Source organism: Rhinichthys klamathensis, unplaced genomic scaffold (genome assembly GCF_029890125.1).
Source record: "Rhinichthys klamathensis goyatoka isolate OS25496 unplaced genomic scaffold, OSU_Roscu_1.1 h1tg000011l_1, whole genome shotgun sequence".
Classification (NCBI taxonomy): Eukaryota; Metazoa; Chordata; class Actinopteri; order Cypriniformes; family Leuciscidae; genus Rhinichthys; species Rhinichthys klamathensis.
This window is the reverse complement of record NW_026606564.1, coordinates 9768286-9786457: the sequence shown is the minus strand read 5'-3', so window position 1 is coordinate 9786457 and position 18172 is coordinate 9768286. Positions and strand designations below refer to the sequence as shown.

Below are 18172 nucleotides of genomic sequence, written 5' to 3'. Positions count from 1 at the left end.
ACCGTGGTCTTTAGATATATTACCGTGGTCTTTAGATATATTACCGTGGTCTTTAGAAAGATAACCGTGGTCTTTAGATAGATTACCGTGGTCTTTAGATAGATTACCGTGGTCTTTAGATAGATTACCGTGGTCTTTAGATAGATTACCGTGGTCTTTAGATAGACTACCGTGGTCTTCAGATAGATTACCGTGGTCTTCAGATAGACTACCGTGGTCTTCAGATAGACTACCGTGGTCTTCAGATAGACTACCGTGGTCTTTAGATAGACTACCGTGGTCTTTAGATAGATTACCGTGGTCTTTAGATAGATTACCGTGGTCTTTAGATAGACTACCGTGGTCTTTAGATATATTACCGTGGTCTTTAGATATATTACCGTGGTCTTTAGATAGACTACCGTGGTCTTTAGATATATTACCGTGGTCTTTAGATATATTACCGTGGTCTTTAGAAAGATTACCGTGGTCTTTAGATAGATTACCGTGGTCTTTAGAAAGATTACCGTGGTCTTTAGAAAGACTACCGTGGTCTTTAGATAGATTACCGTGGTCTTTAGATAGACTACCGTGGTCTTTAGATAGATTACCGTGGTCTTTAGATAGATTACCGTGGTCTTTAGATATATTACCGTGGTCTTTAGATATATTACCGTGGTCTTTAGAAAGATTACCGTGGTCTTTAGATAGATTACCGTGGTCTTTAGATAGATTACCGTGGTCTTTAGATAGACTACCGTGGTCTTTAGATAGATTACCGTGGTCTTTAGATAGATTACCGTGGTCTTTAGATAGACTACCGTGGTCTTTAGATAGACTACCGTGGTCTTTAGATAGACTACCGTGGTCTTTAGATAGACTACCGTGGTCTTTAGATAGACTACCGTGGTCTTTAGATAGACTACCGTGGTCTTTAGAAAGATTACCGTGGTCTTTAGATATATTACCGTGGTCTTTAGATAGACTACCGTGGTCTTTAGATAGACTACCGTGGTCTTTAGATAGATTACCGTGGTCTTTAGATAGACTACCGTGGTCTTTAGATAGACTACCGTGGTCTTTAGATAGACTACCGTGGTCTTTAGATAGACTACCGTGGTCTTTAGATATATTACCGTGGTCTTTAGATAGACTACCGTGGTCTTTAGATAGACTACCGTGGTCTTTAGATAGACTACCGTGGTCTTTAGATAGACTACCGTGGTCTTTAGATAGACTACCGTGGTCTTTAGATAGACTACCGTGGTCTTTAGATAGACTACCGTGGTCTTTAGATAGACTACCGTGGTCTTTAGAAAGATTACCGTAGTCTTTAGATATATTACCGTGGTCTTTAGATAGACTACCGTGGTCTTTAGATAGACTACCGTGGTCTTTAGATAGACTACCGTGGTCTTTAGATAGACTACCGTGGTCTTTAGATAGATTACCGTGGTCTTTAGATAGACTACTGGTCTTTAGATAGACTACCGTGGTCTTTAGATAGATTACCGTGGTCTTTAGATAGACTACTGGTCTTTAGATAGACTACCGTGGTCTTTAGATAGATTACCGTGGTCTTAAGATAGACTACCATGGTCTTTAGATAGACTACCATGGTCTTAAGATAGACTACCATGGTCTTTAGATAGACTACCATGGTCTTTAGATAATTACCATGGTCTTTAGATAATTACCATGGTCTTCAGATTTGTAAATTATTTTCTTAAAAAAAAAAAAAAATCAGGTCAAACGAAACAAGTCGTCATGATTCCTTTAAACCGGTTCATGGCGGCCCTGATCTTCTTCGGCAGTGGCTCAGTGGTTCATGTAGGTTGTCTACAAACCGGAAGGTTGGTGGTTCAATGCCCGGATTCAATCTGGATGAGCCTTGCATGGCTGACACCGCCATCGGTGTATGAATGAGTGAGTGAATGGGTGAATGTGAGGCAACATGTAAAGCGCTTTGGTGGCCATTGGGTCTGTTAAAGCGCTATATAAATGCAGTCCATTTATCAGTTAGCATTTTAGCACTTCTGGTTCCATCGTCCCGAAGTCAGTGGGTTTTTTTAACGGGGTTTTGGTTAAATGGCTGAAAAAAGGTCTGTGTGAACAAGCTCAGACTGTCGAGTAAAGTAAACGTCATCAGCCGAACAAGTAAACTCAGTCCGCTTTTACAGCAGCATTATGATTATAATTGTGCTCTACCTCAAACACACTGGGAAAATGTTTTTAGATAAAAACTGAAAGAGTTGTCGGAAGCTTGGTGATGGTGACGTTGAATTTGCGGGACCGTGGTGTAATTCGTTAATAGCTACCTTTAGCGTTTTACTTCTGGTGACTGCATTTAGGCTTCAAAATTCATAAAAGTTGTGTTCATCTGTGAAAATTATATTGATGGACAAAACGTGTAAGTATCATAAACTTTTGTTGATCACAGAGCTGGTTTTTGGTGATAATCCAAAAGCCTATGGGAAAATCCTATTGGGTTTTTGTTGAGGGAACCAGCGTAACGATAACAGTCGATTGGCCAACATAGTGACGTCACCACTCTATACCGAGTTGACAGAAAGTTTATAGTGTGTAGCGCCCCTCATTGGATTCGTTTCGCAAATCCATACAAAAGACATTCAGTTACTGTGAGTATACAGGGCTTTAAATCTCACCTTGATTAAAATGTGTGGGTTTCCGATAACAATGAGGAGAGCTTTGGCTCGTGTAATGGCAACATTGAAACGCTTTGGGTTGGAGAGAAATCCCAGCACGTTTTGCAGTTCTTCATTCAGCAAGGACTCATTGGACCGGACCTACAGTTAAAAAGAAAAGAAAAAAAGTTTATTCATCTTAGAAGAAAGATAAATATGAACACCTGTCACTTATACTTCTACTCATGTCATACTGAGCAGTGTCGTGAAGTGTACAATAAAAAAAAAAAAAAACATCTTTATTATGGTTCTTGTTTTACTCCGATTTTGTTTGTCAGTCTGGTTGTTAAAAATGGCATTACATGTTACAGTGGATATAAAAGTCTACAAAATGGCCTCAGTTACTCCCAAATTAGTTAAAGTAGGTCTCTGGATTCAGAACTTTTCCACAGTTCACTTATTTCCAAAGTACCCGGCCAGGAAGGGCTTCTTACCGTTGACAGGATCATGATGAGGAACTCCTGACCCTGAAACTCTTCCACTGAGCCCACCTTCACATCTCCCAGACCCACCTTGTGGAGCAGCACACGGATCTTCTCCACCTGACAACACACACACACACAATCTGGGTGATCCTGGGTTTTACGTTAATCCTAGGTATTCATAATCTGACGTCACTGTACATTCCTAAACCCTGGGTTAACAATCTTATTTGCATATTTGCTGTATCAGTTCGCATAGTTTGTTCGTCCAGTCAATGACACTGTTTACATAAAAACCTTAACAATGCACATCCTTGTATTATATATTGCCGAGTGTACTACCAATTTTTTTGAAATTGAAACCACTCAAATCGGTGAGTTTTCCATCACCATGTGACATATTCCCTCCCCAAATGCTTAAAATCCCTGTAAAGGCAATAACAAAAAAAATCTAAACACATTATAAATGTTAGAAATGTATTGCTAAAACTATTACAAAGCCTGTGAACTACTGAATTGTGGAGTAAGAACGTTAAAGGCACAGTATGTAGGTTTTTTTTCGCCACAAGAGGGCGCAGTTTCCAACAATAACAAAGGCGTAGGTTTATGACGCAGTGGTGAGCTGAATGATGGGACTTGCTGTTTCAAGCTGATGGATCTAATAATGTTTATGGATGAGTGCAAACATTCATGTTTTTTAACATTACAGTGGTATGAAGGAGGTCGCGATTGCTAAAGAGACAGATATCACACGCGAGTCCCGCGGATATAAAGGAATAAGGACATTTAATTCTATCGAACTACCCGCAAGTGCTGCATTACTCACACAGGTCAGTTTATTGGACGAATTAAACTTGTGAGGTAACGCAGCACTGCACTGCTTAACTTGGTCTAACGTTACACTAAACGGCATTTATTGTGTTGAATGTTACAACGTTACTACGTGTTAGTTTGTTTGCTATACGAAACTAGCAGTAATGTTAAGCTAGATCAACATTAGAATAACATTACTGACCATATTCTAACATTTTATCATGTTGAGCTAACGTTATATAACATTGATTTGTTTTATGTACATTTGCTCACCTGTCTAATAAAGCTGTCAAGTCGTGACTCGTGAAGCTCTGTCAAGTCCAAGTTAGTCGCGGACGTGGAGCTCTCGGCATCTCAAAAATGCCACGCTGATATTGATCCTCATTTTACCGTATTTTCCGCACTATACGGCGCACCGGATTATAAGGCTTATTATATTTGGATAAAAGCGTCTGCTAAATGAATAAATTTAAATGTAAATAAGGCGCACCTTCAATGAATGACCTATTTTAGAACATTTTTCATATATAGGGCGCACCGGATTATAAGGCGCATAAGATACTGCAGTCAAACGTTTGACTGGGTTTGCGTTATGCATCCACTAGATGTGCTAAAGGGAATGTCAACAAAACAGTCAGATAAAGTCAAACTTTATTAAGCGTTCTGACAACTCCGTTCACTCCCATGGTAACGTTGTTCAAACGTTAAAGGAGAACTCCGGTCAATTTTAACATTGAGCTCATTTTTTGGTAAATTTGGAGTGCTGTCAGTACAGATAACAACGACAAAAACCGGTGTTGCCTACACCGTGTTATCCTCTTTTAAAAATTTGCACCCAGTTGACTTAAACGGGAAAAGTTTTAAACCTGCTTTTAGCCTCTTAACAACCTTAATGTGTCATTACAAGTGCACAGCCATGTGAGTGAACACGGTGAATCTGACTGCAGTAAATGTGAAAGATATGAATAAAAATTATGTTTATTCAGCCAGCTCAAATACCCGTATTTTCTTCCTGTTTTCGGTCGAAGTCCACAGTAGGCGATTGTCGAGTGCGCGCGCGCGCGATCATTGGTAACTAAGCAACAGTGGAGACTCAGACTGTCAGCTGTCAGCCGATGACGGTGCTGTGTGGTGTTCTCAGAATATCAGCTCAAATGGATAGTTCATCCGAATCAGATGTTGAACACACGGAGGAGGTTTGATCGCGCGCACGCGCGAACTCGACAATCAACTACTGTGGACTTCGGTCGAAAACAGGAAGTAAATACGGGTATGTGAGCTGGCTGAATAAAGAGATTATTCCTGCCTTCGTGAAAGCTCGGATCACAGTTGAGACTGATATATCAGCCCAGGCATCCACGATCCATTGGCAGATAGTGGTGTAAGTCGCCCGGCGCTGTCTCCCCGTCTTGGTGAACGTGTGTTCACCATCCATATATAAGGCGCTCCGGATTATAAGGTGCAGTGTCGTTTTTTGAGAAAATTAAAGGCTTTTAAGTGCGCCTTATAGTGCGGAAAATACGGTAGTTCTCCTTGTTTGTCCCAAAGTCTGCTTGCCATGGTCTATGTTTGAAAGAAACAAGAACTGCGTGCCGCTAAACGTTACGCACTACGCAGTTGTCCACGTCTGTCGCCATGGTTATGTCATGGCTATGGCAGTATGAACGGAAACCGAGGATAGCGCGGATATTGACAGGCGACATTTTTTTCCAGGACGGCCACTTATTTAAAATTGGAATTTCTCTGAAATAAAAAATCTTTGGAAACTTTTGGGATATTGTAAAGTACACAACTGCAGGAAATATATCACACTGTGGAAGTGATTTTTGGATATTTTATTACAAAATTCTTACATATTGTACCTTTAAACAGTTTTTCACCATTGCTGTGTTCCAGATTTTTTGGGCGGGGCTAAAACGGGGCTCGATGACGCACTGGAGCCCCTGAGCTCCTGGACACACCCCTACTTGATGACGCACTGAGGCTGGCTGGCCCCTCCCCCTAACAATAGAGCACATTCGCGAGTTACTGTCAGTAGGCTACTACAGCCCATAGTTTGCTAGCTAGCTATGCCTTTGTCACGGAAATGCGTACTGGATTCTGAATCTGGATGCGATCACATACAAAACAGATTGGATGTCCTTATTTAATTTCCGAAAAACGATCACATCAAGAAGAGGTGGATTAATTTTGTGAAGAGACACTTTGATGGAGAGCTGAGGATCACCGCCAAAACCTGCCTCTGTAGTCATTTTACACAGGATCGTTTTATAAACTTTCGTTGGAGATTCACTGATAATCCGCTGTAACTGGTGAATGGGGCCGAACCGACTATCTCCCTCCTCGGCCTTCATCCTCCCGTTCCGAAAGCAGTATCACCTACTATCACTGTCGGCAGCTTTGCCGCGAGTGGGTGTGGTTTCAGCGCAGCCAGCGGACACACGCTGTTACTGGTGAATGGGGCCGAACCGACTATCTCCCGCCTCGGCCTTCATCCTCCCGTCCCGAAAGCAGTATCACCTACTATCACCGCCGGCAGCTTTCCCGCGAGTGGGTGTGGTTTCAGTGCAGCCAGCGGACACGCCCCCAGCGTTTGAGAGCAGAGAATAATGCTAATTTTTTCAAGATTTTGATAGCTTATTTTATTTACTTGGCGGCTTTTTTTATCATTCAAATTTGGCTGGGTGGCTAATAACACATTTTTCTGTGGTGTGACAAACTCTTGTGAAGAACACATACTTCATCTTGACTTTACAGGGACTTTTCAAACAAGTGTTTATATACAGCACATGTTTCCATGACTGTCCTAAGCACATGGATATCAGGTATTCGATTGGCTGTCGGTTGCTAAGCATCTAGCCGTTACATTCTAACACTGCATGGTTTCAGACTGCACAAATTTTGGCAAAATTAACAGCACAAGAGCAAACTCCAAATCATCTGTCCTTATTCTACTAGACCTGTCTGCAGATTTTGACACTGTAAACCACCAAATCCTCCAATTCACCTATTCTGACTTGGGCATCAAAGGCACGGTACTTTGGTGGCTTCTGTCTAACTTTACAGGTAGATCTTTCAGGGTTTCATGGAGAAGAGGGGTGTTTGAGTCAAATCAGCTAATCAATGGTGTGCCTCAAGGTTCAGTGCTGGGTCCTCTTCTTTTCTCTATTGACTTTGAGAACAAACATCAAAGGCTTAGCTCTATTATCTGTCATTTCAACCTGATGATCCCACAGTCTCAACTCGTACATCTGCCTGTCATTCTGACATCTCTGCTTGGATAGAGTGTAATCTCCAGCTCAACCTTGCAAAGACGGAGCTCCTCGTACTCCTTGCAAAACCCATCTGTTGACCACAATATCACTGTTCAACTGGAGTCTACTACACCAATACCAACCAGGACAGCAAGGAACCTGGGGGTTGTTTTTGATGACCAGTTGAGCTTTACCACCCATAATTCACCAAGAGTTTGTTTGTATAGCTTTGCGTTTTACAACATCAGGAAAATCAAACCCTTCTTGTCAGAATATGTTCCTAGTCAAAGCTCTTGTCATTTCAAGACTAGACTACAGAGCAGAGCAGCAGAGCGATGACATCTCAGATCATTATCTAGTCTCATGTAAATTACATTTAGCCAAGGCTGCAAAGCCGACTCCGTGTTATAAATACGTTAGACCTATAACTTCTGCCACTAAAGATTGCTTTATCAATAATCTTCCTAATCAGTTTCATCTCAGCATTACAGATAGCTTAGAAGAACTCGATATTGCAACAGAAACTTTTAATTCTCTCTTTTCCAGCACTTTAGACGCAGTTGCTCCATTGCGCTTAAAGAAGATTAAAGAAAATAGTCCAACACCGTGGTACAACGAGCACACCCGGGCCCTTAAGAGAGCAGCCAGAAAAATGGAGCGCAACTGGAAGAAAACTAAACTAGAGGTATTTCGGATTTCATGGAAAGAGAGCTCGATTGCTTACAGAGAGGCATTACAAGCTGCTAGATCTGCTTATTTTTTAACCCTATTAGAAGAAAATAAACATAATCCTAGGTATTTATTTGAAACAAATGCTAAACTAACGAAAAAGAAAGCTTCAACCCCAGAAGTGTCCAAGCAACACAGCAGTAATGACTTTATGAACTTCTTCACTTATAAGATCGATAATATCAGGGACAAAATTATAACTATGCAACAGTCTACCACAGTATCGCATCAGACAGTGCATTGTAGTCTCCATGAGGAAAAATTTGATTCATTTGTTGCCATATGAGAGGATGAATTTTCTAAACTTGTTAAATCATCTAAATCGACAACATGTATGTTAGACCCTATACCGACTAAGCTACTGAAAGAGATGCTTCCAGAGGTCATAGATCCTCTTCTTACTATCATTAATTCGTCTTTGTCTCTAGGATACGTACAAAAACCTTTAAGCTGGCTATGATAACACCGCTTGTTAAAAAAACACAACTTGATCATACAAAATTAGTCAATTACAGTAGGGCTGCAGCTATCGATTCTTTTTGTAATCGATTAATCTAGCACTTAATCGATCGAGTAATCGGATAAATTTTTTTGTGTGTGTTTTTAAACAACCAAAACAAATAATGCATAACAAAAATGATGTGGCTGTAAATTGATCAAGCATTTGGCTTTTATTTCTCAAAAAACAAACAAAAAAACCTGGTATTTATTCCAACTCCAACATTTGGCTCCAAAACTAAGCCTATTTATTGCAATTGTTACCCATTTAGTATAAGTGCCAACAATGTTCTATGCTCAATTACTTTGGTACCCGATTAAAATGTCTTCCCCAAAAGTACGAGTGGATTTGAAGAAGCAGGCTGATGAATTTCATTTTTTGTTGTTGTCTGTAACTGTAATTTGGAAGACGTGACATACAAACAAGGTCTCGCAAAGACTGCAATACAATATTTGTTCCTCCATCACCTCGCGGTGTATACAGTGAAGGCATGCTGAAATTATTGTTGCGTGGCTACATAAAAGTTTAAGCATGTGATACTGTGATGCATTGCCGCAATTGATCTGACTGGCGCGTGAGAGAGACGAGGGTCTGTCTGTCTGTCTGTCTGTGTGTGTGTGTGTGTGTGTGTGTGTGTGTGTGTGTGTGTGTGTGTGAAGGGGTTCACACACCGAACGCAAATTTAATTATTTGCGCGAGTAGATTACATACAAAGTCAATGCAAAGACGCGAATAGACGCATCATTCGCGCCGGGCGTCGCGAATGACGTGAACGTCTTTCGCGCACGTTGAAAAATTTTAACTCGAGCGAATGTTTTAAGCGTCTAACTAGACGCGATAGACGTGTATTTGACGCTCTATTCGCGTTTGGTGTGAACACACCATTAGGTTACCTTGTTTCAGCGACGCTTGGTGAGAGCATGGAGTGGATGTTTTCGGTTCAGATTCTGAATCATTGCAGTCCTACTGTTGTGGTAGTATGCCAGGTCTACTTTGCAGTAGACACATTGCACCTTGTTCTCTTCCTTTTTAAGTATGTAATGATCCCAAACTTTAGACATTCTCTGCCGTTTATGGACATCTTTACTCTCCGCCATCGCGCCAAATAAATTCAAAATGTATCACGCGCTATAGTATATAAATCCCTGCGCGTCAAGTGCAGATTCGGACATAGGAATTTAACGAGGCTTCGAGGCAGAGTTTTTGCCTCGAGGAATTTTTGTAATCGAGTAACTCGAGGAATCGTTTCAGCCCTAAATTACAGGCCGATCTCGAATCTGCCCTTTCTATCAAAGATATTAGAAAAAGCAGTATCCTCACAACTGTGTTCCTTTCTAGAATCTGCGAGGATTTTCAGTCAGGATTCAGACCGTACCATTGCACCGAGACAGCTCTCATCAGAGTCACAAATGATTTGCTCTTATCATCCGATCGTGGTTGTATCTCTCTATTAGTGTTACTCGATCTTAGTGCTGCATTTGATACTATTGACCACAACATTCTTTTAAATAGACTCGAAAATTATGTTGGCATTAGTGGAGTTGCACTAGCATGGTTTAAATCATACTTATCTGACAGTTATCAGTTTGTAGCAATAAATGAAGATATGTCTTTTCGATCAAAAGTTCAGTATGGCGTACCACAAGGCTCAGTACTAGGACCGTTGCTGTTCACTCTGTACATGCTACCCTTAGGAGATATCATTAGGGAACATGGAATTAGTTTTCACTGTTAGGGCATGTGTCCACCAAAGCGTTTTTACTCGCGCCTGGCGTACGTTTTCAATTGTTTTCAATGGGAGCGCCGCGTTTTTTAAACGCCATGAGCGCAACGAGGCGCTGAGCGTGTATTTAACGCTCAAGCGCTGAGCGTTCGGCGTTTTTTACACGCTGAAGCGCTGAGCGCCCGGCGTTTTTACTGGTCGCCGAGAGTTGAAAAATGTTCAACTTGGGATAAAACGCAGCGCTCATCACTGTCACTTTTACCCAGCCGTCTAATCACAGTGGAGGAGGGGCGGGACTAATACCACACCGACCAACTGTCACAACATTCTTTCTGTACAACGACATCAACCAGCAGAGCTAACCGAACAAAATGGATGAAAAATTTATTTTCAGTATGAAACAAATTATCTGCGAAATCAGTTACAAGTAAACTGTGCTGCGGATATTCTGTATCATAGCAACGAAACGTCTCAACGGAAAAAACGCTGCGCTGCCAAAACGCTCTCAAGCGCCCACAGCTAGGCGTTTTCAGCAGAGCGTCAGCTGGCTAAAAACGCTTTGGTGGACACAAGGCCTTATGCCGATGATACTCAGCTGTATATTTCTTCACGCCCCGACGAAACTTACCAATTCACAAAATTAACGGAATGCATAGCCGATATAAAAAATTGGATGACTAGTAATTTCCTACTACTAAATTCTGAAAAAACAGAGATTCTTATTATTGGACAAAAAACTTCCACACGCAATAACCTAGAATACTGTCTAACACTTAATGGCTGCTCTGTTAAGTCTTCGTCGTCGGTTAGGAACCTGGGTGTGCTCTTTGATACCAATCTCTCATTTGAAAGTCACGTGTCTAGTATCTGTAAAACCGCATTTTCCATCTTAAAAACATATCTAAATTACGCCATATGCTCTCATTAACAAATGCAGAACAATTAGTTCATGCGTTCATGACATCAAGGCTAGATTATTGTAATGCTCTACTGGGTGGTTGCCCTGCACGCTTAATAAATAAACTACAGCTAGTTCAAAACGCAGCAACTCGAGTTCTTACCAGAACCAGGAAATATGACCATATTAGCCCGGTTCTGTCAACACTGCATTGGCTGCCTATTAAACATTGTAAGTAATCAACAATATTTTAAAATTTATACGAAGCACTAAATGGCTTAGCTCCGCAGTACTTGAGCGAGCTTTTAAAACATTATAGTCCTTCACGTCTATTGCGATCTCAAAATTCCGGCCAGTTGATAATACCTAGAATATCAAAATCGACTGCAGGCGGTAGATCCTTTTCCTATTTAGCACCAAAACTTTGGAACAGTCTTCCTACCATTGTCCGGGAAGCAGACACACTCTGTCAGTTCAAAGCTAGACTAAAAACACATATCTTTGACCTAGCATACACATAATACATTATAGACTTCTATAATTCAATGTTAGGCTGCAAAGATTAGGTCAGCCGGAACTGGGAACACTTTCCTTAAATCCAGATGTACTCGTTACATCATAAGAAGAATGGCATCTACGCTACCTTTAGTGTCTTTGTTTATCCCGAGGTTTGACGGGATAGATCTGACGAAGGAGATTCGCCTGGACCCGATGACAATGCAGTGCTGAAGTGTCAACTATCCTCTCTCTATGGAGGATCCCTTTCCCACTCTACAGATAAAGCGTTGTTGAAAATCCGGTTTGCGTACCCCGAAGTGATAAAATAACATTCTGTATCAAATTTATAGGCAAGACAAGTAGTTTGTTTAGGCATGGTTTGTTGGGAAATTACAAGCCTGCGCACACATATTCAAACAAATATAACTATAGAATAAATTTTTTATGCGCATGTGAACGCCATCAGGTCACAGGTTCGCGTTTAAAGTCTGTTTAGAGAGAACGCCGTCGTCTTAGTGGCCCCTAATGTAATAACAAATGATAATTTTGCTGAAAGTGAATCAATCAAAACCAACTTTAGCTGGAAATAACATTATTCAAAAATCGCTATAAAGCCAAAACAATCTCTGTTACCGTAAATTGTGTGTTTATAATAATAATAATAATAATTCATTACATTTATATAGCGCTTTTTCTAGGCACTCAAAGCGCTTCACATGGAAGGGGGAATCTCCTCAACCACCACCAATGTGAAGCATCCACCTGGATGATGCGACGGCAGCCATATTGTGCCAGAACGCTCACCACACACCAGCTTACTGGTGGAGAGGAGACAGTGATGAAGCCAATCAGTGTATATTAGGGGTGTAACGATATTTGAACCGAACCGAAAAACCGCGATACACCACCCACGATACGTATCGCGATACTCTCATGGCGAACCGAACACGCCCCGCCCCCTGTTGCCCCGCCCAGCCCCGGCTCTTTGCACCTCATGTGTTATGTGTACACAACGAATAGGGCTGTTGCCTTACCACCATTAACCACATATAATCGCAATAAGCTCAGTGTTTTGTTACTTTTGATAATAAGCAAGGTGTAATCTTTCAAATTATGTCTATTTGATCACGAAATGTAAACAATAAATGCCGTTTTGGCGCTCTTAGATGTGGCGTGACAGATATCACTGTATGCATGCGGCAGCGCGGAGCGCGATCATCTCTTCCTCAGTTACAGAATAAACATGAATGGACACCCGAAGGTATGTTGAAAGATACAGTATACTTACTGAAAGGCATCATAACTCGTGTAAACACTCAATCAGTGTTTCAACAGCGGAAATACGTCAATAAAACGCTTAGTTTTTCACATAGCTTTATATTTACCTCAGGCAAGTCATTCACATAGCTTTATATTTACCTCAGGCAAGTCATTCAGTGTCCACAGCTTGCTCTTTCACTAAATAAATGGTATATATTAGCCTATATATTATATTTTACTTAACCTGTTTATGATATCTTGATTATTTAATGTATGTTTAAAATAGTTGTCATGAAAATAACAGCAACTGTGTAAATTATTATATAACATTAACAAATTAGAGTAAAAACATGTTAATGCAAAAATTGCCTTATGTGTAGTTTACATGTTTTCATACAATTTGTTATTTGAGTGTTGATTATTATTATATCATTTAGGCTAAAAGTCTAGGCTCTATTGTTAAGCTTTAATGTTATAGTAATGTGCAAGTAAGGGCTGTAGTTTACAGCATTAGCAGATAATTTTGTTATCCTTGAGAAACGTTTACTTGTAATTGAATTAATTTAAAGACAAGGACACAATTTGTTCATTAAAGCACTGTTTAATAAAAAATAAAAGAACCGAACCGAACCGAGACCTCAAAACCGTGGGACGAACCGAACCGTCAGGTTTGTGTATCGTTACACCCCTAGTGTATATATATATATATATATATATAGGGATTATTAGGAGGCCATGATGGACAGAGGCCACTGGGCAAATTTGGCCAGGATGCCGGGGTTACACCCCTACTCTTTCGAAAGACATCCTGGGATTTTTAATTACCACAGAGAGTCAGGACCTCGGCTTAACGTCTCATCCGAAGGATGGTGCTCTTTGACAGTATAGTGTCCCCGTCACTACACTGGGGCGTTATGACCCACACAGACAACAGGGTGAGCGCCCCCTGCTGGCCTCATTAACACCTCTTCCAGCAGCAACCTGGTTTTCTCAGGAGGTCTCCCATCCAGGTACTAACCAGGCTCAGCCCTGCTTAGCTTTAGTGGGCAACCAGTCTTGGGCTACAGGGTGATATGGCTGCTGTTTATCTCTGTAAAGCTGCTTTGAAACAATCTCCATTGTTAAAAGCGCTATATTAATGAAGATGACTTGACTACTGCAATGCTCTACTAAGCCTCTGCAGACGACCCAGAATACAGCAGCATGTCTGGTCTTCAATCAGCCAAAGAGAACCCATGTCACACACCCCTCCTAATTTCACTCCACTGTATCCCAGTTGTGGCCAGAATCAAATATAAGGCTTTGACGCTTGCTTTCAGGACTGTCAATGAAATGGCACCTCCCTACTTCATGCACTCTTGCACGCCCTCTCCTGCCAGTTACAGTCACTAAACAAACGACTCCCTGTTCCTTCACAACGAGGCATTAAGTCACTTTCCAGAACCTTCACCTTCTCTGCTCCTCTCCGGTGGAATGAGCTGTAATCCTCCACCCAAACTGCTGGAACCATCAGAACTTAAGGCGAGACACGGCAGGCAAAAAAGTCATTTTTGTGCATACCGGTCGATTTTCAGAATTTGGTATAGTTTGCTTTGTCTTCTTTAACAGTGAAACCATAAAAAAGGACAAAAGTTCACATTAAAATGTTTATTTTTAGACATTTTGAGTTTTGACGTCTGTTTTCCTCTAACTTTGTCAAAAGTTAGCATTTTTCAAACAGATATATCTCCGTGAAAAACAGTGCGTGTTTGGTATCGTTAGAAAGCTCATTCGCTCTAGCGTCATGATAGCTAGTCTAAATATGGTAATTTCCTATTCAGAGCTCACCAATAGGGAGAAACTAAAGGCCGATCTAACCCACAAGGCGAAATTTCATTGGCTAAGGAAGATTAAAGTCCATTTTTGGTGACCCAATTTGCCAAAATGTGTCATGTGATGTGCTCCGCTCATAGACTGTAAAAAAAGATGGACGACAGCCCTTCGCTCTCTTCCATCGGTGAAAACTGAAGCTGCCAGAGTACCGATATGGCGCTGACATCTTGAGACTTGAGTCTGCGCAGTAGCGTTCTCGGGACCAGACCTGCGCAGTAGTGAGCAGGAAGTAAAGCCGCAAAATCAACGCTCTGCCCTCACTCTCGCAGAATGCGTATATAAATATCAATAATACGGTTACGCTTTGTTTTTTTTTATGTGTCCTTGAGTGTGATGTGTTACAGAGCAATTACAGGCTGTGTTTACACTTGGTATCACATTAACATGTGATCAAGCAGATCTGATTTTCAGCCAATCAGGACACGGCACATTTACACTGGTCAACATCAAGTGGCTTCTGTATCTGGAAAACTGATCCCATCTCTGTTTCCCACACAATATTTAAAACAAGTCTGTAAAGGAAAACATGGCCCTGGTGTAAAGTCAACCTGAAGTGATGAGGTTTCTTTTAAAAACTTTTTTCTGTTATGGGGCTGTGCATTTGAAATCTCGTAAAACAAGGAGGGGGAGGTTGCAAATACTAATAACGCATTGCATCGATGCCAGAAACAAAACAGTAAAGAGACACAGGGTCTGAAATCAAGGCCAGATGGTGAGAAAAAGGTCCATCTGCAGTACAGACACTCACCTGCTTTTTATAGGGCGCGATGACGCCAATGTCTGTAGCTGGTATGGGGTTGTAGAGTCTCTTTGCTAGCTGGCAACAGTACATCATGACCTGCACTGCCTCCGCGGGATTAAACCATGATGGATTACTGCCCTCCCTCATCTCAGTGCCCTTCAAAACACAGTCGACATTTACAGCAGACAAAAACACATGCAGGGCCTTAGAAGTGACATTTGAGTCTTCACTTACCCGAACTCCATGAAAAATAAAGGGGAAGCCTTTAGTTGGAAGTCTGTTCCAGTGGCAGAGAGCATCCACCACAGCTCTCTGAGAGCGCACACACAGCTCGCCCGCGTAGAAGAGTCGGGAAGGCAACTCCAGCAGAGCCTCGTGGGAGCGGTAGTTATAGACCAGCTTGGTCACCTACAAAGCAACAAGAATTCAACTATATTCAACAAAGGGGAGGTTTTGTGGTGGAGAGCCTGGGAAGTGGTTCCCCATCACAGGATCTGAACAGAGCCACTCGTTTATTGCTTCATCCATTCTCGTAGCATTACTCAATTGGAGTAATGCTACAAGCCTAAATTCAATCTGTTCATCATATAAAGCGATCGAGTCCCTTCAGAAAATTTGGACTAATCCACTCAATTCATATGGATTAGTTTTATGATCTCTTTATGAACTTTTTGAAGCGTCAAAGTGGTCACTGTGTACCGGTCAATGGAGGGACAGAAAGATCTCCGATTTCATCAAAAAGTGCTTAATTTGTGTTCTGAAGATGAACGAAAGTCTTGCGGGTTTGGAACGACGTGAGGGCGAGTAATTAATGACAGAATTTACATTTTAGGGTGAACTAACCCTTTAAATGTTTTTGTTGATTTCAAATCACGATGTGTCAGTAAAGGTTCTTGGTGGAGCTGCTGGAGGGCAAGAATCTGCCAATTGATAGCAAGGGGACACTGCTTATTTCAATACTGAAATTACTATGGACCATTTATATGCCTCATTTAAAAACAATTAAATTAAAAGGTGACGTCAATTTTTACCCAATGTTACCTTCTTATATCTCAGCTTAATATGCAGAGATATTAATAAATAAGCCATTTGTAGGCCACAATTTCATGCTCCCAACTTTGTGGTAACAGTTTGGGGACGGTCCCGTCTGGTTCCAACATAACTGCGCACCAGTGCACAAAGCAGGTCCATAATGACATGGATGAACGAGTTGTGGAGGAACTTGACTGGCCTGCACAGAGTCCCGACCTCAACCCGATAGAACAGCTTTAGGAAGAATTAGAGCGGACACTGCGAGCTTCTCGTCCAGCATCAGTGCCTGACCTCACATATGTGCTTCTAGAAGAATGGTAAAAAAATCCCATAAACACACTCCTAAACCTTGTGGAAAGCCTTCCCAGAAGAGTTGAAGCTGTTATAGCTGCGAAGGGTAGGCCAACTCTATGTCAAACCCTACAGATTAAGAGTGGGATGTCATTAAAGTTCATGTGCATGTAAAGTCAGACGTCCCAAAACTTTTGGCAATATAGTGTATGTTTCAAACATTTGAATTTCTGTAGGCCAAATTATTTTGTGTGGTAACTGACAGCACGTCACACATCCTGTCAATAAAGCTTAACCAGCATTTAACTCAGAATATTGCTTTATATCACACAAACAAACAGTAATCATGTGTGATATCTCCTGACCAGCAGGGGATTGTAGCCTCTCTCGCTGCAGCCGTAGAGCGGATTTCCCATCAGCCTCTCGAGAAGAGAAACCCCCAGTCCAAACACAGCAGCAAGTCTCGACTTCACCACTGGCCCCAGTTGCTTTGGATCACCAGCAAGCACAATCTATGAAATAAAGATGGGTAAAGTCAGAGGATATAGGCTAATAAACAAATGACAATGTTTGTGTTGACCCTTTGGAACTATATTGAGCTTTATTGTTCAAGTCTTACCTGCCCACTCGCCTCAGACAGCAAACCCAGAGGGATCAGAGTCTCGGGTTCAGTGGCCTGACCAGACTCATCCACAAACACATGGGTAAAATGACCAACCCTAAAAACACACGTACACAAAAAATGCAACATCATTAACATCAAACCTCACTGGTTCTTTGCATGTCACGTGACAAGATGCCATTGTGCAAGAACTAATGACGTTATTGATGTGGCCATATTAATTTGAGAGTGAATAACCCTTATATTTCACTCAGTATACAAACTCTTCATCTGTCATCTGGATTACTTTTACGTTATCTTTATGTCCTTTTCGGAGGATGAAACTGTTGGAGCCTATTAGATATGTTTACATTAGGGCATTTGATATTTTGTTTTTCTGCAATATTTATTGCGATATGGAAATTTCACCAGATGACTTGAAAAGTTCAATTTGGAAAGAATGAATCATTGTAGGATGATTGGGGGGATTTTGTAGGTATAATTAATCTTTGTTAAAGCTACAAAAGTGATTCCCTCCTTGTATTTTGTCATTTGATTAACATGAATGACAGCAGCAGGAATATTAGGCTGCTGTCACTTTAAGACCAAATGCACAGATCCAATATAATGATACATATCCGTTTTCCTTCTCAATTGTTGATGTTCACGCAAGCCATAAGCGACTGTGTTTAACAGAATACTCGTCGAGACGGGCATTTTGACATAATCTTTGCGTGTATGTGTCCGTTCAAGCTTCTTGCGCTCGAATGGTTTAAAACCACTTGAATGTTTAAACTGACAGGACCTAAAACACATGCAAATGATAAACCTTCCCTCTATGATGGTTAAACTAA

General features: G+C 41.2%; 1 protein-coding gene across 1 annotated transcript in view; it reads right to left on the bottom strand.

Annotated features, from left to right (window-relative positions):
* mov10l1 (Mov10 like RISC complex RNA helicase 1) overlaps window positions 1-18172 on the bottom strand; it is a 56878-nt gene that overhangs the window by 1164 nt on the left and 37542 nt on the right. Inside the window, exons 19-24 of the mRNA XM_056264805.1 lie at window positions 17337-17436; window positions 17083-17229; window positions 15629-15802; window positions 15401-15550; window positions 3119-3226; window positions 2646-2786 (exon numbers count right to left, since the gene is read on the bottom strand). Coding sequence (XP_056120780.1) covers window positions 2646-2786; window positions 3119-3226; window positions 15401-15550; window positions 15629-15802; window positions 17083-17229; window positions 17337-17436 — 820 coding nt within the window. The remainder of the gene's footprint in view (window positions 1-2645; window positions 2787-3118; window positions 3227-15400; window positions 15551-15628; window positions 15803-17082; window positions 17230-17336; window positions 17437-18172) is intronic.